This window comes from Silene latifolia, chromosome 1 (assembly GCF_048544455.1).
Source record: "Silene latifolia isolate original U9 population chromosome 1, ASM4854445v1, whole genome shotgun sequence".
In the NCBI taxonomy this organism is placed as follows: Eukaryota; Viridiplantae; Streptophyta; class Magnoliopsida; order Caryophyllales; family Caryophyllaceae; genus Silene; species Silene latifolia.
This window is the reverse complement of record NC_133526.1, coordinates 8,417,602-8,439,387: the sequence shown is the minus strand read 5'-3', so window position 1 is coordinate 8,439,387 and position 21,786 is coordinate 8,417,602. Positions and strand designations below refer to the sequence as shown.

Genomic DNA, 21,786 nt, shown 5'->3' with positions numbered 1-21,786 from the left:
CATGTTCATTACTGATTTAAGCGTAACTTCATAAGTTGTGTAATGCGTTTAAGCTCCAATTACTCATTCAACGAAATGGACCTGTCAGAAATAAGCAATTGAGATTTAGACAATACAAAATTATTTTATTCCGTATTAATCTTTTAGGGTGTGTTTGGATAACAAAAGTTGAGGTAGAGAGAGGGGAGGGGGGAGGAGAAAAGAGAAAGGGAGGTAATTAAGGGTAAGGGAGGGCAAATGACATGTGGGTGTTCGGATAGAATTTCCTTTGAAATCTTGTCTACTTTGGAGATTTGATTTGCTTTGTAGGAGGGAAAATGAATCCCTCTGAATCTCTCCCCCTCCATTTCCTTCCACCCTTATTTGCTATCCAAAGAAGAAATTTAAGTTATTTGTAGGGTCTTTCAATCCTCGATTCGATTCTGCAATCCGATCTTACCACCCTATCTATGATTCAAAGTAGGATCACAATCGTGACAAACTGACAACCATGCATGGTGTAATATATAAAACTAAAACTCAAGATGTTCATTACGATTAAAACAAGAAACATTACCTTTCTACTTAATTACTTGTGTACATAATTACATATCTTATAATATATGTAAGCAAAATAATTAATAAATCAATAATGTTACTATTTTAAACAACATTTTGTTTTTAAGTTCGGTGCATGGTCCGATCCCACGGTCCATTTAATTTGGTTTAGGACGGGATCGAAAATTAAAGTAGAGTAAATAGGTGATTCTGATCAAATAAATACGGTCCGGTCTAAACCCGGCCAAATAGTTCGTTCGATCTGGTATTTGGTCGAACTAGTGAGTGAATTCCCCTCGCCCCCTATACCTGGCAAGTGGCAATGTCAACCCAATCCAGTTATACTTAGGCTCTGTTTGACAAAACTACCTGAAAAGGTAGCTGAAACCTGAAAATGTAGCTGAAAACTGAAAAACTAACTGAAACCTGAAAAGGTAACTGATAAGGTAGCTGAATATTAGGAGCTGATAAGGTAACTGATTATATAAAAATGTGTTTGGCAAATTAGCTGAAAAGGTAGCTGATTTTCGTAAAATGACGTAAAAGGATATGTAAATTATTTAATATTATAGAATAAATGGGTACAAAATGGAAAATAAGTCATTTCACGTACCAGATTTCTCAAATGCTACCTGAAGTAACATTCCATTTCAGGTACCCTTTTTGAACAAATAAGCTATTTGTCAAACACTTCCAAAAAAATCATGTACCTAAAATTTTGGTCAAATAAGCTACCTGAAGTGTCGTGCCAAACGGAGCCTTACCCTAAAAGGCTAACCCGAGACCCGAAATTGACCTAAACTACAAGTCCTAACCCTCGAATGTGACATGTAATCCGACCCGAACATGACTCGATCCGTAACGACTCAACACGAAACTATTCGACCCGAAAATGACCTGACAAATATAACTTTAATCGATCAAAAAAGCTTGAAATAACTAATTTAAAAAGCACACTTAATATTATTTAGGTCTAGAATTTTTTTTTATCAAAAGTAAAACTAAAAACAGGTAATACTAATAATACGTACCTTTTTTTGTTTTTCTTAATCATTGACCCAGAAAATACCCGAAATAACTCGACTCATTTGATCTGAAAATGGTCGGCCAACATACCCCAATAACACCAGAAACCAGAAACAACCCAAACTAACCCGATATCATGACAGACCCGAATTAGCACGACCCAAACCCTAACCAATTGACCCATTGCCCGTTGGACAGATTTCCCTGGTTGGTGCTAGGTAGCATTCCCGTTGAAACGTTTGAAAAATTTAGAGCATATTTGCAAAAACATTTTTGAAGCCGTTTTTTGTTGTTGTGAATGATGAGGGAACCATAGCTGCTATATTTTGATGCACAGGAGTGTACGTGATAGCTTATAGACCACATACAGTATGTTAACCACCTTTTTAGGAGTGACAGGCTCAAAGCTTAAAAGGTAACCAATGCTATTTTGAACTGGGTGATGCTCAATCATGTACATGATTTACTCAATTGTGTACACAATTGACCATTTTAACCATTACATTTCAACATATTTACAATTTACTCATTTCCTTCTATTTCCTCTCTCCCAACAACCACCACCCACAACCACCGCCCTCCTCCCTCCACTGCTCCACCGACCACTCCTCTGCACACCGCCCGCAATATCGGCCGGCCAGACCCGCCGGAAATCAGCCACCCACCCAACCCCACCGAAAATAGACCCGTGCCCTCGATCCGCCCCACCAAGCCTACTGCCCTTCCCTTGCCACCCTGCACCGCTGACAACCACCCATCTCCCTTGCCTTCCTGCATGGCCGACCACCACAAGCCTGACCTCCGCCGCCTTCACCACCTTAGTCACCTTTTCTCACAAACCTAATTTACATATATAAATTTTTATTAACCCTAAATTAATTTCAACTCCTTAATTTGTTACATAATTTATGCAATGAATGACTAAGTTATAATCATTACTTGAATTAATTGATTAATATGAGAAATAAGTTTCATAAGTGAGTAATTTGGTTTTAGTTTGATTAATTTGGAGAGAAAGAGAGGATTAGAAATTTTTCCATTGTTTTTAGGAGAAGGAGATGGTAAGGAAAACTAATGAAAAAAGTAAAACTCGTACTTGAAACAACAACTACGTTTTGAACCTGAGGCATTTGAAAATTTCGCCAAGTTTTAAACGCTTAACTCCACCTTTGCTTATGTTCCTAGAATTTGTAATAAAGCCACTCATAGGTTAGCTAAGCGTGCTATTAAACTGTAGAGCTTGATAACCCGATTGTCAAAAAAAAAAAAAAAAAAAAAAAAAAAAAGTCCACCTTGTGGCGAAGCCGTAATTCTTCTCCGATTTGTTTGTAGAATGCACTGTACTTCTGTTTTCCTTCCTTCACTAGTCCCCTTTCAGTCTTTCACTGGACCTCCCTCCTAAAATCGCCTAAAACCCTCTCCACTTCATCCCCCTTGGCCATATAACCACCTTTTCTACTCCATTTCCCTTGTCAATTTCCACTACTCTCCGTAAAACTCCATTAAAATGTTCTCACCAGCAACAAGGAAGAAGAATCCCAACCGTCCTAAGACCGGAACTCCTGCTCACCATACCACGCCTTCTTTTGATTCGTCACCGTTTACTCCTCCCGTTGATAATCGCCGATTTCTCGACGATGCCGCCACCATTTCTAACCGTCCTAAGACCGGCACTCCTGCTCCTTGGGCTTCTCGTTTATCTCTCCGTGCTAGGTCTCTTTTTTTCTCCATTTTCGTACTGCTCTAGTTATTCGTGTTGCGTACCGATGCTGATTGTTACGGTTTCCGCTGTATTAGGATGTTACTTGAAACGCTAGTTCTTAGGTTAGTAGCTCTCGTTGTCGAACTAGCGTTGATTAACGATTTAATTTATCTGCGTTCTAGTTTATCTTTCTTCTCGTTGATTGCTTGATTTTAGGTTTTTCATGGTCGAAAATGTGGCAGTTTAAGTAGCGAATGTTGTAGGTTTTGTGGTCTCATGATTGAATGTATCGGCATTTCCAGTGTATTAAGCATTTAAGCTGCTATTTGAAACACTACTTCTTATTTAGTAGCTCTCATCCTCGAACTAGCGTTAGTTCATCATTTGATTTATCAGCGGTCTAATTAACCTTTGATTGCTTGATTTTAGGTTTTTCATTGTCGAAAATGTGGCTGTTAAGTAGCAAATGTTTTAGGTTTTGAGGTTTTGTGCTCTCATGATTGAATGTATCCGTGTTTCCAGTGTATTAGGATGCTACTTGAAAGTTGAAACACTAGTTCTTAGGTTAGAACTTAGAAGGTCTAAAAGTGTAAGTTGCGTTAATTCATGATTTAATTTATCTGCTTGCTTATATACCTTATTATCGAGGATTGCTTGATTTTAGGTTTTTATTGTCGAAAATGTGGCAGTTTAAGTAGCGAATGCTGTAGGTTTTGCGGCCTCATGATTGAATGTATCAGCGTTTCCAGTGTATTAGGTTGCTAGTTGAAACACTAGTTATTAGTTTAGAAAGTCTCACAGTCTAAGTTGCGTTAATTCATGATTTAATTTATTTGCGTTCTTATATACCTTGTTAGCGCGAATTGCTCGATTTTAGGTTTTTTTATAGTTGAAAATGTGACAGTTTAAGTAGCGAATGTTGTAGGTTTTGTGGTCTCACGATTGAATGTATCCGCGTTTCCAGTGTATTAGGATGCTACTTGAAACACAATTTCTTGCTGATTGCTAGATTTTTAGGGTTTTTTTGGTCGAAAATGTGGCAGTTTAAGTAGTGAATGTTGTAGGTTTTGTGGTATCATGATTGAATGTATCCGCTTTTCCAGTGTATTAGGATGCTATTTGAAACACTAGCTCTTAAGGTTAGATGGTCTCATAGTCAAAATTGTGTTAGTTCATGATTTAATTTATCTGCGTTCTTATATACTTTGTTATTGCTGATTACTTGATATTAGGTTTTTTATTGTCGAAAATGTGGCTGTTTAAGTAGCGATGTTGTAGGTTTTTGATGTCGCTTTTGGATGTTAATTGATGTGGTCTAATGATTGAATGTATTTGCGTTCTAATGATCTTCTATCTAGAGGATGTTAGTTGAAACTCTAGTTCTTTAGTATTCCATCAGTGTTGTTGCTGAAGTATTTGTCATTTGTGCCTATATCATGTTTGTTTGATATATTATGATTTACGGGCCCTTTTATTGATGATTGCTTGACTTAGGTTTTCTCATTGTCGAAAACCGTGACGTTTTAAGTTGAAAATGTTCATATATTTTGATGTTGTGGTCTCATGATTTAATGTACACAGTTTCTTGTATGAGACAGTAGCATGAGATGGACCTATATAATAGTTTGGTTGTTAGTTTATTTCTGTTTTTATCTGGGTTAGTGGGGAAATGAGGGAGTTTTTCAAGCAAATGAGGTGGTGTCACATGAATTACAACAAGGCAGTCTCGCAAGAGACTTACTTAGAATGTATTGAGTGCTCTTTCTCCATGTGATGTTAGTTCAAACACTAGTTTCTAGGTGAGATGGCCTCATTCTACCTGCACTGTTGTCGAAGCATTATTCATTTACTTCGCAACAATGATATTTGTTAACATATAACAGTGTTCGTGTAGCTTTAAGTTAAGCAATGCCAATCATTTCAAGTTGTATATTCAAATAGTCTTCCTTACATTGTACTCGGATTTCATCTATCTAATATACACTAAGAGTTAAGGGTAGATTATATATATTAAGAGACAGACCGTGTATGGTTCGGAGTTCCCTAATTTATTTAGAATGCTGTATTTGAAGCAGAGATGGTGTTTGGACTTTGCAACATTGATAATTGTTAACATATAATAGTGTTTGTGTAGCTTGAAGTTGAGCAATGTCAATCATATGAAGTTGTATATTCAAATAGTCTACCTTTCGGATTTCATCTGATCTAATATACACTAAGAGTGAAGGATAGTTTCTTTAATAAGAGACAGACCGTGTGGTTCGGAGTTCCCTAATTTATTTAGAATGCTGTATTGACGAAGAGATGGTGCTTTCATGTGGGTTTGAGATTTGATGCAGATTTTAGTTGTTAGGAAATATTGTTTTGTGTGCTCAAATTTGTTCTGCTGCATGGTAGATCTTCACAGATCGTTAAGGTGTCTTACTAGTTACTCAATTAAATTGTACCATGAAGTAGGATTTCATCAATCTATCATATATTCAGACTCTCAGAGTTAAGGGTAGGAACCTTTTAATTAGAGATGGACTATTATGGTTTGGAGTTCGCAAATTTGTCTTAGGATGTGTTATTGACTCACATGTTATATTTTAATGTGAGATTGAGATTCGATGTAGGTTTTAGTCCTTCAGATTTACAACTTTGCGTGATTCAAATTTGTTGCGTTTGGGTTGTAGATGTTTGGATTTTTGTTGAGGTGTCGTACTAGTTACTAGTATAAGCTTCAATGTGCAGTGGACCGTAAGAAAAATGATCAAATCAATTATTAGAGTTAGGAGGAATCATGATTAGCATTTCTCGAAATTTTATTTTAGATTCAAAATCGACTAGAAGAAGTTGTGCATGTAAGAGTCTGTAAATCTATTGATTGGAAATAGGGACTTTTTTTGAAATGTTTTAAGTTTTAGTGCCTAAGAAGTGCGGAGTCCTTTCTGAGTGCTATTTTTCGCAGAAGAATTCTTAAATCACCTACAAAAATCAAGTTTCTATCATGTTGAGTTTGTGACATTGTTAAATATGATTATTTCCATTTGAATTTGGACTGAGGCTGAGATTCTTTATCTTCCAGAATCCCTACATCTAAGGAAAATGCAAAGGTAGATGATAGAAATCCTGTGTATGTCGGAGACTTTCCGCAAGTTGTTTATGACCAGCAGACAAACTTTCTGCATAATTCCGTCCCAGGTTAGTAATTTGGGTTTGGCCTATTTTTCAATAACTTTGTATCTTTAGAGGTCAATACGTTCCTGAATTAGGCCTTTGTGGCAGGTGAAGCATGCATTGCTGGTGGAATGGACAAGGAAACTTCTTTGTCTTGGATGATTTGTGGAAACAAACTTTTCATGTGGAGTTACTTATCACCTGCTGCTTCAAAGAAATGTATAGCTCTTGATATTCCATTAGAAGTATCCGAATTCAGTGGTAGAGCTACTTACCCTGGCGATACTTGGTTGCTTTCGTGTATCAATTGGAATAACGACCGCCCAGACAGCAGTATAACGTCAGCCGGAGTTGTTTTATGCAATCAGAAAAATCGAGGTATCGTGTTCTGGCCTAACGTCTATGATGACTCCACACCCCTTATTAGCCTTGCATCTCCGGAGGAGCGGCAGATTATCTCTTCTCCTGGGAATGATAGGAGCCCCCCAAGTAGATTGCATTCAAACAATAAGCGCGGAAGTATTCTAGTTGAATCGGGTTCGTTTAACTCCTTAATTGCTTCTGCCGTCCCTTCCAGCTACCATACTTGTGTTGCCCTTGCTACTAGTTCTAGTGGTGAACTCTGGCAATTCTCTTGCAGTTCCTCTGGGATTCGGCGTCAGCGTGCTTATGATAGGTTTCTAGGCTCGACAGCTAACAATGAATGTGGCCAGGCTTCAGTGAGTAAAGGGTATCCTAGATCTCTTATCTGGCGTTTTCCATCTCTCTTGACTGGAGAAAATAATAGGCAGTTTCTTTTACTGACTGATATGGAGATACAGTGTTTCAGCATTCAACTCTCATCTAATATGAATGTCTCAAAAGTCTGGTCTCAGGAAATCATTGGGACCGATAATGATCTTGGTATTAAGAAGGATTTAGCTGGTCAAAAGAGGATCTGGCCTTTGGATGTTCAGGTGGATGAACATGGTAAAGAAATTACCATTCTGGTTGCAATATTTTGCAAGGACAGAGTGAGCAGTTCGAGCTATACACAGTACTCTCTTTTGACAATGCGGTATAAAGCTGGTGTAGATGAAACATCAGCAAACTTGAAGCATGAAAGGGTGTTAGAAAAGAAGGCACCAGTACAAGTTATAATACCGAAAGCAAGGGTCGAAGAAGAGGAGTTCTTATTCTCAATGAGATTGAGAGTTGGGGGCAAACCTTCAGGCTCTGCTGTCATACTCTCTGGAGATGGGACGGCCACTGTCTCCTATTTCTGGAGAAACACAACTAGGCTTTATCAATTTGATCTACCCTATGATGCTGGAAAAGTTCTTGATGCTTCGGTTTTCCCCTCTTCAGATGATGGGGAGGGTGCATGGGTTGTAATGACTGAGAAAGCTGGAATTTGGGCTATACGAGAGGAGTCTGTTTTATTTGGTGGTGTGGAGCCACCAGAGAGAAGCTTGTCGCGCAAGGGGAGCTCAAATGAAAGGTCTACTGAGCAAGAGAAGAAAACCTTTTTCGCCGTAGGCAATATTTCTCCAGTGAAGGCCAGTGTTGAATCACCAAATGTCGCTGGAAAGCAAAGGGCTGGTTTCACTGGTGTTGTGAGCAGATCTGCTCAAGATGAAGAAACTGAGGCTTTACTTAATCGTCTGTTTCATGATTTTCTGTTGTCTGGCACTGTTGATGGTTCTCTTGAAAAGCTGAAAAATGCTGGAGCATTTGAAAGGGATGGAGAAACTAGTTCATTTGCTCGGGCAAGCAAAGCTATTGTTGACACCCTCGCTAAGCACTGGACAACAACCAGAGGAGCTGAGATAGTTGCCTTGGCGGCAGTATCCAATCAACTCACTGAGAAGCTGCAGAAGCATGAAAAATTTCTCCAGTTTCTTGCTTTATCCAAGTGCCATGAGGAACTATGTATCAAACAAAGTAAGTTTTTGTGCAAATAAAAGATGTGTATAAAGTCATCTGTTATCCTACCAAGGTCATAAGACAGTTATTGCTTTGCTTTTATTGCATAACACAACTTAAAAAACCAATACTTGGTAAGTTGATTAAATAAAATTTCCTGTTTTTCTCTTCCTTACCCCCACCATTTGATCCCTCAAGAATATGGGGATGTGGTAGTGTCTTTTTTCTAGTTGAGTTTTTCACCTTCTTGCTTTTTTTGTGTAGTGACTTCCATGCCTTGCATGATGTAATGGAGGGGTTATTTATGGTTGTGGGGAGAGATCGATCTAAAGTTCTATTTACAATTTTTGCAGCTAACATAATTTTAGTGTATTTTGAAGCTTTGTATATCTCAGTATTTAATCTTCGTCATATACTCACAAATCACAATTGACAACAGAAAATGGTTCTTTATAATGTAAAAAGCAGTCACCAATTGTCCTCATAAATGTCAAAAGTCTACTATCTGTTCACCGAGTCTTTAGAAGTTCATTGGTAATGTATAGAGTAACTTCATATCATGTAATGTTTTCCCTTCTCGTTGATACATAAGATAATCCTTGTAAATCAAATTTATACAGAGGTTTTGAAGATTTTCAGATATAATGCAATTGCATACCATAAGATAGCAGATAATATCAAAAATCTGATTGAATAATATTGCTTCTTGTGCGGCTATCTCTGCTTTTCTGTGCAAAGCAATATTGGGCCTTTTTCTTTATTTATTGTTTGTTTGGTTGCTTTGCCATAATTCGCTTACTCCACATAGATATATATCAATCTGGTGTGGCATTTATTTTGTCAGGACATGCTCTGCAAATCATTCTGGAGCATGGCGAAAAGCTCACTGGCATGATTCAGCTTAGGGAACTGCAGAACATGATCAGTCATAACAATTCATTTGGAGCTGGTTCGCAACATTTGGGTATGGAAAGGGAAGCATCAGGTTCTTTATGGGATTTAATTCAGTTAGTTGGTGAGAGAGCTCGCAGAAATACTGTCCTCCTTATGGATAGGGACAACTCTGAAGTGTTTTACAGTAAAATTTCTGACATTGAAGAAGTGTTCTATTGCTTAGACAAGCAGGCACATTGCATTATTAATGTAGGGCAGCCGCTTAAGATTCAAGTCCAGAGAGCTTGTGAACTGTCAAAAGCATGTGTCACGATAATCCGCAGTTCTATGCAGTACAAAAATGAGCATCACATCTGGTACCCACCCCCGGATGGCTTGGTGCCTTGGTATAGCCAGTCTGTTGTGCGTGATGGCTTGTGGAGTGTTGCTGCTTTCATGATTCAAACATTAAATGAGTCATCTCCAATTGACATATCTTCTAAATCAGATATATGTTCCAATCTAGAGGTGCTAGCTGATGTTGTACTAGAGTCATATGTTGGTGCAATCACAGCAAAAGTTGAGCGTGAGGAAGACCACAAAGGTCTCTCAGATGACTATAGGAAAAAGAGGGACATACTTCTTGATTCCCTCTATCAACAAATCAAGGTCTTTGTCAATGCTAGGTATCAGGTTAGTCCTTTATTCTTAGTGTGCGTAGCAAACAAGCCCGAAGAACAACTCGGCCTTTTTACCCATTCGAATCTGTAATGTGTGTATTTTTTTTATTCTGAAGTGTCGGTTATTGGGATTAAGGCTCTGTTGTTGTTGTTGTTGTTGTTGTTGTTGTTGTTGTTGTTGTTGTTGTTGTTGTTGAAGTGTCGGTTATTGGGATTTCGGATAGGAAAGGGATCCTGCAAACCACCTGCCAACTTGACCATGATTTGGGAATTGTCAATTATGTGCAAGTGTCAACATTTCTAATGCCCATAATTTATACTCCCACGATTATTTTTTAATGGGTTAGAGGAGTTTTCATAGGTTTCTTTTATTGACTTTCTGAGCAGTTACCTTGTTAGCTTGTCAACTAATTGGGGTTGGATGATATGCACTGTGTAATTGATTCTTTTCTCTTGCTTCTCAAATCTCTTTTTAGAAGGATTTGTTTGCATTAGTGGATCTCGGTTCGCTTAGATGATTGTTTGGTGGTAATTTGAACTTTGCACTTCAATTTAGTGAATGCTGCAGACGTGGAATGATTTAGTGAATGCTTGATGACTAGCACTGCAATTTAGTGAATGCTAGATGCCTAGAATGAAAATTTCGAGTCAGTGATGATTGTAAACGCAAACCACTATTAGAAAATGGCGACTAAGTGTAACTGTGTAAGTAGAAAAGTGGCTTCCTGTATTGATCCTTTTGTCCCTCAAATTCTCTCCTCAATTCAAACACCAAGAGCCAAGCAACTCTCTTAAGAGGTTATTTTTGTGATCTGCAAATACTTCTGAATCAAGGAGTTATCTTGGTCAAGCACTAATAGCCAAGCAACTCTCTCAAGACGGTATTTTTCCGAGGTTCCATTCCCTTAGCACTTCTATGCTCTACATCTTCAACCTCCCCTTTAAAAATGTCAGATTTTGCATAAAATGCAAGCCATTCACTATGGATCCCACACTCAAATTTCACTGCTTGTCCTTAACCTTTTGAACAAAGTCGAAGATGGGTCGAGAATTACAGGAAGGTTTGGATATGACCTTTATTTATGAATTCATTAGCATGATTGTTCAATTTATAGAAAATGATTTCTTAGCTTGTCTTGAAATCTGGGCATGTATAAATGGTTTTTCTTCATTCTAGGATGTACTCATATAGCGACCAGGTGGAGGGCCTTGTAATGTTAAGAGTTCAATTTCAAGGCGGGTAACCTATGGTACTTTGACTGGGGTACGAGTTTCAGACACAGGTACACATCCAAGTGTCGGATTTGGAATGACAAATTTGGAGACATGGGGATCTTGTCCTAAAATAAGGATATGGGTGCGGGGACACGTCTTCAAAGCAAAAATGCACTTTTAAGTTCAAATTATTCCATTTTTTTTTTAGTATATGGAAAGAAGTCGGACAAATAAGACTTAAAATCAGTAAATATAATACTCAATGCCTTGTAACCTCTGTTCCTGTACTTTTGTGGAGCAAGCCTCACTAGTTCAGTTCTCCTAGGAGAAGTGTCGGGTATGGGATCCATACCATCCATGTCTTATCAACACCAGTAAGGTCCGAAAAGTAAAGAGTCAAAGTAACATAGCTCGCAACCGGACATGATAATTACCTCGGGAATGGATGTTATTAGTCTAATAGCAAGAAGGATATAAAATGAATGTCGTTAAAAAGCTGAACCTTTTGGGGGTAAATGAGCTTGTTGATGATTTGGAATAATTACAAGCTCTGTTGAAGTTAGTTCTAGAACCAGCTTCTCTCAGCCCTAACCCATATGAGCCTTTTTTTACTTCAATTTACTGATGGCATTTCATGTTCTTGAAATAAAGCCTGTTCAACTGTTGAGTGTTAACCTATACATATTGTTTTTATTTTGAAGGCTTATAGGTTCTGAATATTAGTTCTATAAACCTTGATCTGATGTTTGTGGTCCTTTTTTTCTTTAGCAAATTTGAGTTGAATGTTATGAGTAGACGAGATTGATTACAGTGCTAGGCCTCTTGGGTGAAGGAATGTGATGGTCAATGACTTTTTTTTTTGGTATTTTTTGACCCCGCAGGATTCAGTCGATGAGAATGGAGAACTCCGTGAAGTAATACTTCGAGAATTGTCTTCCAATTTATTGTCTGTTGCGAGGCGGCATGAGGCTTACCAAACTCTTTGGAACATCTGCTGTGATCTCAATGACTCTATTCTTCTTAAAGAGCTTATGGTAAGAACACCTCTTACAAAATGGCTAAATCATTACCATCTGAAATTGATCAATCAGACACAGAAATTGATCTCAATCTGAAATTGACTCTATTCTTTTGCAGCATGAAAGCATGGGGCCTAGAGGAGGGTATAGTTATTATGTGTTTGAACAATTGCATAAGATGAAACAATTTTCAAAGCTATTGAGGCTAGGAGAAGAGTTCCCACAAGGGCTATTGAAGTTTTTGAAGGATCACCAGGATTTGATGTGGCTTCATGAAATTTATCTTCTTCAACATTCTGATGCTTCAAGAACTCTTCATGGTTTAGCACTCTCTGAAGATGGACATTTCGTTTCAGCTGTTGATGAGGAAACAGAATCAGCCTCTGGAAAATCAGAACTGACATTGTCAGACAGGAAGCGTTTCTTGCAACTCTCGAAGATAGCTGCAGCCGCAGGTTAGCTTATGCATATATCATTGTACAATCCTCAAACCTGTTTTTTTGTGCATCTACGACTAATTTTGTTACCTTGGCTGATGTCTTGGTTGCGGTAACAATTATGAATTTTACGGTACCGGGATGTCACATAGAGAACATTTCGGGCTGCCGCCGATGCAGTCATAATATCAAAAACATTTGCCAAGAATGCCCATTACCATTTCCTTCCAGATGTACGCTGTCAAAGTGAATTGTCTGTCTAATGAACAAAAGATTAGGTGAAAGTTTTTAGTGAAACAGCTTGACATGGACTGAGTACATAATTGAGGCTATTTTATTAAGGTATCAACTGTGGACGATAGAGAAATCTTCACTAGCATTGTTAAGGATGTTGGGGTGTTGGTTAGTTAGTGATGTTCATGGATACGAAGGAAAGGCTTAATCTGACTAGCTGTTAGGTTCATTTTTTGACTTTTGTGCAATTGCATAGCTGGTAGGTGTCAATAAGTTATGAAAGAAAGGCTCAATCCAACAAGGATTTTACCATTGCGTTCCTTCAATGATGATTGTTACAAAAGTCTAGTTTTTTTTTATTCGACTTCCCATCTTCATAAGCTTCGTATGTCACATAATTACTATTTTTTTTTTTTTTTTTTTTTTTAAGAAATTGAGACGAAATTAGATAAGCCTTGTTTTATGTAACAACAGTGTTAGTGTGTTTTCTTATGGGCAGTGTTAATTGCTTGGTTGTAGTTGATAGGAATAGAATAGCTGTTGTTTTTTTAGAATCTCCTTTTCTGGAGGTTCTCTCCACTGTAAAAAAAAAAAAAAAAGGAGTATTAATGAAAAATAGTACTTATACACAAATTTTAGGAGCACATGTGAAGATTGACTGTAAAATAAAATAAAAGATGTCGATGCCTCCATAAATGTGCTCAAGTATACAATGGCGTCCATGGGCTTTTGACAACCTTGAAAATTTAAAAGTTGCACTTGTGTGTTTTGTTTGGCATTCCAATTTTGCACCTTATTTTACTGAAATTTCTGGTGAATCTATTTGGGATATGTTAGATTCAATTTTGGAAGGAGAATGTGCTTGAGGCCTCAAAACTAAAGTATACATATAACTTTGCAAATGTGTAGAAAAGTGTTGTACGTGGCTACGTGCTACTTGGCACTTTGTTATCACGAATTTATCTTGCCTCAATCTGGCATTAGTTAGGCTCAACTTTGGAGGGTGAAAGATGGACCTGGAAATTAAATATACAGAAGACTTAAATAAATAATACGGATTATGTAAAAAAGAAGTTCCATTTGCTACTTTTTTGTAATTTATTTTCATGAATTTATCTAGGAACGTTTTGGGATTTGTACGATTCAACTTTGGAGGTTAAAGATTGTGCTTGAGAGTTGAGACTTGGATGATGAGGATATAACTATATAAGACACTCTGATAAGCAACATGTAAAAAAAGAGTTCTGTTTGCTCTATAATGGTTTATCTAGAAGTAGAAATGGTAGATCAAAGAAAGCTACAAAATGGAACCGACATAAATGCGACTATCCGAGTGTTCTCCGTGGTGAGTGGAAGTCATGCAATTTTTGTGAAATTGTTTCTAGTCGGAGCCTAGTGCTGCACATGTATTGGTGCTTATCTGTAATTGATACTGGTGAGATGTCACCATGCCCTTGCTGTCTCTTTGTGATAACCTTCGAAAGTGTGCATCGGTAAGAAAGCAGCTTTGCCGTATCTTTGTTTCACCACCCGTCTCAGTGTCATGTAACACTTACTCCTTAATACAAGCAACCCCTTGGGCTTGAGTGCTTGACATTTATGGATGAAAGATTACAACATTGTGCAGCGCTCTATAGGCTCCCATTGGAGGCCACGTATGGTGGACTAAAGTGCATAGCTTTATATATGTTTGAAACCACATAAGCTGGTGACCCATTTAGCAAGCCATTTCTTGGTTTTGTAATCTTTATTTATCATAATACAATTATCAAGCCAAAGAATGGCGAGTCTATGGATGAAAGACTGCTCTGGATGTTTTTTGCTACATTTCCGTTCGCTGAGTAAATATATTTTCAGAGCTTCTTTCCTGTTGTATAACTCTAGCCTCTAGGTGATGTCCTCAAACTTCGTAGACAGAGTTTCTTACATGTATTGCGTGATTATATGGTGTAATATTATGAGTTGTTATGATGTGTTTTTGAGTATTTTGTAATTAGACGTATATCTTTTGAGTTATTATAATTTTTTTTATACAAACATGACAGGCAAAGATAATAGTTATGAAGAAAAAATAGAACGTATTGATGCCGACTTGAAGATTTTGAAGTGTCAGGTATCTCTTGAGACACAATCGATTTTCTTAATAATTTTGGTAGAGGCGGAGGCCTAATTATCATGAGTTTCATGACAGTTTAGTAATTCCTTATAGATATTCTGCTTCTCTCATATGGGGGATTGTATCTTCTGCATAAGAATTTTCTTAGATTTGCGCCTTTGCGATGATTGATGAACCATATTGTCTTGCTTCGGATCCATGTGGAGCTATTTCATTTATTTCTTTAGTTTGTCTGCATCCCCGTGGTTAAAAATCCAACCTCATTACTTACTTGCTATCATCTTGTCCTTCATTTCAAAGCCACTTCTGCCAAAGATGTTTGGAAGTAGTAGACTTGTAGTACCGTTTTTTTCACTAATGCACTACTCCTGATGGAGTAACTTCCTGTTGGTTTGTGGATATTCTTGTCTAAAGATAAGATTGGTTATGTTTAAGATGAGCATGGTTCATCTGTAAAGAGTGGCGAAAAAAAAGTTGTGATGTTATGATGAGCAAGGTTCATCGGTAAAGAGTTGGGGTGGGGGGGCTTGAGTGGTTGAAAATACGAAAAGACCTTTCTCGGCTTCCTTTGGTATACATGTACGAGTTTGGGCCCCTAAGGTTCAAGTTTAGCGTCAGAATAAATGGCAACTAATGACTAATCATCAAAAATGTGTCGCAAGTGACTAATCATCAAAAATGTTTCTCAGCTCTTAAGCTGGAGTAATATAACTCCTGAATTTTGTGATTTTGACCACTTAAAGCTACCTGCTGCAGGAAGACGTCTTGCAACTACTTCCTGATGAGATGGAGACGCAGCACATTGGACAACGTATGCTGCCTCCTTGGGAACTTATCAGATTGTGCCTTCAGGGTCGAACACCAGAGCTATTGCTAAAGGCTTTTGATGTCTTTGCCTGGACTAGTTCATCCTTCAGGAAATCAAACAAATCTCTCCTAGAAGAGTGTTGGAAAATTGCTGTTGACTTGGACGATTGGGAAAAGCTTTACCAATTCTCAATTGCTGAAGGATGGAGTGAGGACGATACCTTACGTGTTCTTGAAAAAACTATGCTTTGCCAGGCAGGTAGGAGATGTTATGGCCCAGAATCAGATTCGTACAACGGAGGTTTTGAGGATGTGTTGCCAGTGAGGCAAGAGAGCTTTGAACTTTCAAGTGTGAAGGATTCTGGTGCCTCCTCTGTGGAAGCAGTCTTGATGCAACATAAAGATTTCTCAGATGCCGGAAAACTGATGTTGACAGCAGTGATGCTAGGCAGTGCAGAAGTCGATATTGACGAGAATGAAGGAGCTATTCCTATGGAGTAACTGTGATTATAGTGGTGGAAAGAACTTTTTTGTTCAAACACCTAGGCGGCCTGCTTCACTATATTGCTTCGTACATAAGAGAGGATCTAACAATCATCTAGTGTTGTAGGGTATGGTTGCGTGGTTTGGGACTTTGGTTCGGCTAGCCAATCCTCGAACAAAATCGTCTGTAGAGGAGTAGAGTTGTTCAAGAATCAAGACTAGGTCGCGCAGGATGCATTATTTTTGAATCGAGTATTGCGAAATGAAGTTAATCTTGTTTCCAGAGTTGAATTAAATCTTGAAGCCAACAACTATGCTGTAAAACTAGAAAACAGTAATCAAGTACGCGTATTTTTGTTTGGCAACTAATCGTGTTGGAGATCTGTTTTCACCTTTGCCAAGTTTTTCACGAGACGCATTTGTGAGAGGGCTTTTGTTTACCTTTTGCGTCCGTCTCAAAGGTCATACTCTGCCTGGCAATCTGGCTTGTTACTTGGCTAACGTTAATTTAGTAAAGTATTTTGATTCGTTCCATTTTACGTGGTTTGCACCGGTCCCAGAAATGGACTTAAATGGCTTTATCTATCAAAAGGCATCAAACCTTACTGAATCCAGTATAGTTTCTCATTAATTGCATCTGGAAAAACACAAGTTACCAAGTTTATTTGTAAAGGCATCAAACTTTGCTTTTAATTTGTTACAATTCCAATCCAAGGCACCCAAATCCGGACATGAACAGACGTATAAATACAAGACACTCCAGATTTTACTCAACATTGATAGATTTAGCAAATGAGACTGTAAGTATTCTTATCACAAACATTGTAGCAAACGTCTGCTCTAGCCTTACAACACGCTCTTCTAACAGCGTCTGAAAGACAATTTGGTGAAGGTTTTTAAATTCCGAGTAAGAGCCTATATAGGTTAGTAAGGTCATCCTTCATGGCCACCTCCAATACATATTTACCATACTAATATGCTCTGTGCTGTGAGATATTTTGAGTAGGCAAGAGAAATGGGGAATGAACCGAACAGCCGCGTGAAAACAGGCGTCTGAACTCTGAAGATATATAGTTGCATACTAGTATTACAGAATCCCCCTACTACTAAGAGAATAAAAGTTCTCTTAATTTTCCCTCCAAAAAACATCTAGCCAAATAAGGTAATAAATAAAATTTTCTTTCATTACATTATTATCTTTTCAATGAATATATTCTTATAAATAAACTCTAATTTTTAAAATAAATTCATAATTATGATTTTTTCATTAAAATAATATAAAATTGATAGTAAATTATAAAGTATAAGTTGCTAAATTTTTCCAGTAATGCAGTAATTATTACTGTAGAGAATAACTTGACGCATGCTTATTATTAGCTTCGTGACAAAAAAACATTCATAAAAAAAAAATTCAAAACATAAAGAATTTTTTTTATTAGTTTTCCATTTCAATTTTTTTGTTTCATATCAAAATACAATGGAGTGAACTGATAAATATTAATGCGGTGCAAATTTTAAAAGTATAAATCTTCCTATATACTAAGAGAATACAACTTCTCTAAAGTTTTCCCTCCAAAAGTGCTCAAACTTATATATGGAAACAAATTAGATTTTCATTTATTAAACTAATTTTCCATTTAAAATAACCTGTACATAAAAACTGTATCTCCTATTATTAATATCGTGACGAAAAAAGATTTTTTTAATAAATTTGATATAGTTAAAATATTTTCATAAAAAACACAATTCATGGAATTATTTAATTCTTTTGATTAATTTTAATATTAGTTGTTTTTAATAAAAATTCGCGAGATATAAATCTAAAATCTATAACTAATACACTAAAAATTAAAAGGCCTATATTTACCGCGTATTTGCGCGGGATCTACACTAGTATACAGTATTACGGTTGTACATTATTGGGAATCCTCCAAACTGACCTTTAGGTAAGACCTGGCTGAAACTCTTGAAAGGGTTAAATATCAGTATTCAGTATATCACTAAATCTTAAATACATCTCAGCCAAAATTATCAGGAAGAAAATAAGCTGCATACACAAGACACCTATACACAAGACGTACTCCAAAATTTACTTCATTTTGTTGGAACTCTGTATGATCGATCAATCATTTTTAAGATGAACAAGTTTCCTTTGTCTCCTCTTGACACACTGCAATTTATCCAACAATTTTCGTCAGCGATTACTTACTTTGAATATACAGATAAGCAACAATTTGCTTTCAAGGACGGAACTACTTTGACGCCCACCTGGGCCTCAGCTCCAGTCATTTTTCGCTTAGCATTAGTAGTACGCAAAATTAACTGATGCATCTTGCCGGGTCAAGTCATAGTTCATCTCGTGTTAATTGTGATTTCGGCTTCAAGCCTAAAAATCTCGTTTTATGGATTGTTTGATATGTATCTTCCCCTCTCACCATTCTTTTTCCCTTTTTCGACAACAAGTTCACTAAAAATGAAGTTGTTAGGTTTATCGTCTGTTGCTAAACGTGGGCTAATCAAACTTCAAAGCCAAAAGTTCATTTGACAACAGCAGTTGCATCACTGCATGGACCTAATGGTAAAGATTCTGCTGATGAGAGGGTGAGGGGCTAAGGGCATGGTAGCCTGGTAGGGGGCCGGGTACGCAAAATAATCACCTCACCTGTAAATCATACTGATGAAACCTCAAATTTAAACCGAAATAGAAATGCTACTCTGTACTTTCGTATGTTATTTTCAAGGCCGTCTAAGCCGTGATAGTTCACACTTGAACTTAACTAGTCAATTCATAGTTAAAACATAAGATGCATAGATGCGGTTTAGTACTGAAACTATTTGAGCAAACATACCGAAGATCTTCATCCAAGTAAGTTATTTCCAAAGAACCACGAGCTCTATCCGGTGCTTTAACAGGTATCTGCAAACGAAAGAAATCTAGTTACAATACCAGACACTTCATGAAACAAATCAGTTCATGCAGTAAACAAATGACAGAATTCACCCGGTAAGATGAAAACATTACCAGTCCACCTATCTTGAAATAATCAAATTTCACAGCCACCTTCTTCGAATTTACTGGGGTGAGATCTGCAGTTACCTGAAAATATAGAGTTGAGCATGACGGAACTTCATTAAACAGAAAACGAAGGAATTGCCACAAAAAGTGGATATAGAAACCCTGCAAAATTCGGCTTTTCTTACAAATACCTGCTAATTAATACGGAGTACTAGTCTAAGACATTATTTGTAGGTAACCTGATTAAAGAATGGCCAACTCTCCATGTTTTGAGCTCGAAGTGTGTCTGCGTTGATTGCTTGATAGTTTACCCTTGATCTTAAGAACTTGGGTCTCTGGCAAAATACAACTGGATGATCAGTTACATAAATGCATTACAAGAACAGGTAAAACAACAAATCCTTCGCCTTGCAAACCCTTTTGAACGCTAGTAATAATCCATTTTTCACTTCACTATAGTTCACCTTCACAAATCATAGGGTTTAGTCTTAAAAACTGAACATGGTCACTGACCGCATTTCAGTCTCATGATCATTGATTGGGCCTCAACCATCACCTTACGGTTTTGGTTGAGATGGTCTTCTCACATGGTATCTAATTGACGAAAAGCATAGGCTGTGTATGATTTTAAAAAAAAAGGAGGAGCATATAAAAATGATCACCTGAGTTTGCAAAATGGATGTTGAAGTGGTGTAAATGAGCTCCCATTTACCATTCAGTAAATCCGACTTTAGTGGCTCTTTGGTCGGATTCAGAGCTTCAAGTTTACGCGTAAGCTTCATCACCAAAACACAAAATTAATTTTACACTAATTGGGTACTTCCAAAGCATATGATCTACATGATCACAAACACTCTAATCATGTACTCCCTCCGTCACAGTCAATTGTTGTCTTTTGGTTTTGGCACAAAGACCAAGGTAATAGGAGGGAGCCAATTATAAGATGACAAGTGGACCAAATTGCTCATCAAATGTAATCCTAAAATAGAAAGGATAACAATTGACTGAGACACCCAAAATGGAATAGGACAACAAATGACCGAGACGGAGGGAGTATATATATCCTCAATTCATCAAAGTTAGAAACCCTAAACCACAGGGAATATACTACAAAGTACTCCCTCCGGTCCCGTTCAATTGTTGTCCTTTGATTTTGGCACAAAAACCAAGAAAATAGTACGGGGTCAATTACTGAATGACAAGTGGAATAAATTGAGTATGAATGATCAAATTGCTCATCAACTTTATTTTTAAAATAGAAAGGACACAATTGACTAAGACGCCCAAAAAAGGACAATAAATGACCGGGACAGACGGAGTATACCTGAACTCCGCCTAGGGCTTTAAAGGCATAACAATCTAGGGGAACGGAATTCGAACCTGAACCTATTATCCACAATACATCCGCCTTAACTATTAGGCTATCTCTAATGTCATTAGTAATTTTAAAACCCAATTACCACCATAGCATATACTCCCTCAGTCCCAATTATTTATTTACCGTTTGATTATAAATTTATAAAACTCCTCGCAATGAATATAAAAGTAAACAAATGACAGAGACGGAATTTTCGTAATTAGGTAAGAAAAAGAATGGAACCTGATCAATAGTTTGTTGATCATCAAGAGTGGCATCAGCACCTCTATCAAGAGGCTGAATAGCTTGAAGAAGCTGTTCCTTGACAGCTTTAGCATCTTTGCTTTTGTTAGTCAAAAAAGCAGGGAAAAATGATACTCTTGTTTTCCAAACATTACTTCTATTCAACAATTGATCTCCTGCTGCTAATAATAATGGCTTGTTTGAGAAACTGGGTTTGGTAGTACTCAACTGAAATGTTGAAGGAACAGAAAGAGCAGGAGAAGATGCTCTAATTGATGATGATGATGATTCATTTGCAGGAAACGATTTGAAGGAGTAAGCAGAAGATAAGGCCATGCTGCTCATTATTATGTGTGTGTCACCGCCACTGTCAATTAACGGTTTGGTTTAAGACAGTTTTCAAAGAAACACTCTCAATTTGACAATTTGTGCATTTTGTGAGGCTTCTGATTGTCGTCGTGGACTTTGTGGGAGCACACGAGAATGACGAGACTAAGAGACTCCCACTCCAATTGGTCACCAGCTCTCATATAGGTCCATCCTATATCATAGAACGGATCCATTAAAAGAGAGTCCAGGTCTTAAATCAGTGAAAAATAAAAAATAAAAGAAATGTAAATAATTGGCAGTTAAATCATGGATAGGGAAGCAGTTACTAGAAAGAAGTTAGACATAAATAAATAAATGAATATAAGGTGAAGTTCGTTGTGTACTTGTGTGTGCACTACTGTAACTTCAATCAATTTATGATTTACAAAATTTATCATTAGAATAATATTAAATAGCCTTATTTAAAATTTACTCGTACATGTTAAACTTTAAAACAAGTTATTTAAAACAAAAAACCCAGTAGTTAAAACATCTTGTCAATTTATTTCTTTGATTATAACTTTTTATAATATAATTATAATTCTATAATCACTAGATGCGTTACTACTCCCATATTTATTAGTTAAATCTTATGTTCAAAACTAGTA

At 37.1% G+C, this 21,786-nt stretch overlaps 2 protein-coding genes across 2 annotated transcripts; one reads left to right on the top strand and one right to left on the bottom strand.

Moving 5' to 3' along the window:
• Positions 1 to 2,853: 2,853 nt before the first annotated feature.
• On the top strand, positions 2,854 to 16,558 carry LOC141596529 (nuclear pore complex protein NUP133). Its single transcript, XM_074416732.1, has 8 exons — positions 2,854 to 3,276; positions 6,333 to 6,448; positions 6,533 to 8,347; positions 9,174 to 9,895; positions 11,979 to 12,131; positions 12,235 to 12,571; positions 14,833 to 14,900; positions 15,660 to 16,558. The coding sequence occupies exons 1-8, from the start codon at positions 3,071 to 3,073 to the stop codon at positions 16,209 to 16,211; spliced, it is 3,969 nt and encodes a 1,322-aa protein (XP_074272833.1). The 5' UTR covers positions 2,854 to 3,070; the 3' UTR covers positions 16,212 to 16,558.
• Positions 16,559 to 18,134: 1,576 nt separating this feature from the next.
• LOC141596539 (putative plastid-lipid-associated protein 4, chloroplastic) lies at positions 18,135 to 21,303 on the bottom strand. The gene is made up of 6 exons (XM_074416743.1): positions 20,810 to 21,303; positions 19,872 to 19,985; positions 19,449 to 19,544; positions 19,216 to 19,290; positions 19,043 to 19,110; positions 18,135 to 18,363 (listed from the first exon to the last, which is right to left on the bottom strand). Exons 1-6 carry the CDS (start codon positions 21,152 to 21,154, stop codon positions 18,288 to 18,290), a joined length of 774 nt encoding a protein of 257 aa, XP_074272844.1. The 5' UTR covers positions 21,155 to 21,303; the 3' UTR covers positions 18,135 to 18,287.
• Positions 21,304 to 21,786: the final 483 nt, after the last annotated feature.

Coding starts and splice junctions, on each gene's coding strand:
- LOC141596529 (XM_074416732.1), top strand. CDS start 3,071: ATGTTCTCACCAGCAACAAGGAAGAAGAATCCCAACCGTCCTAAGACC. Junction 3,277..6,332: donor CGTTTATCTCTCCGTGCTAG/GTCTCTTTTTTT, acceptor TTTATCTTCCAG/AATCCCTACATCTAAGGAAA. Junction 12,572..14,832: donor GAAGATAGCTGCAGCCGCAG/GTTAGCTTATGC, acceptor CAAACATGACAG/GCAAAGATAATAGTTATGAA.
- LOC141596539 (XM_074416743.1), bottom strand. CDS start 21,154: ATGAGCAGCATGGCCTTATCTTCTGCTTACTCCTTCAAATCGTTTCCT. Junction 19,291..19,448: donor GTTGGCCATTCTTTAATCAG/GTTACCTACAAA, acceptor CTATATTTTCAG/GTAACTGCAGATCTCACCCC. Junction 18,364..19,042: donor TACTTGGATGAAGATCTTCG/GTATGTTTGCTC, acceptor GATAAATTGCAG/TGTGTCAAGAGGAGACAAAG.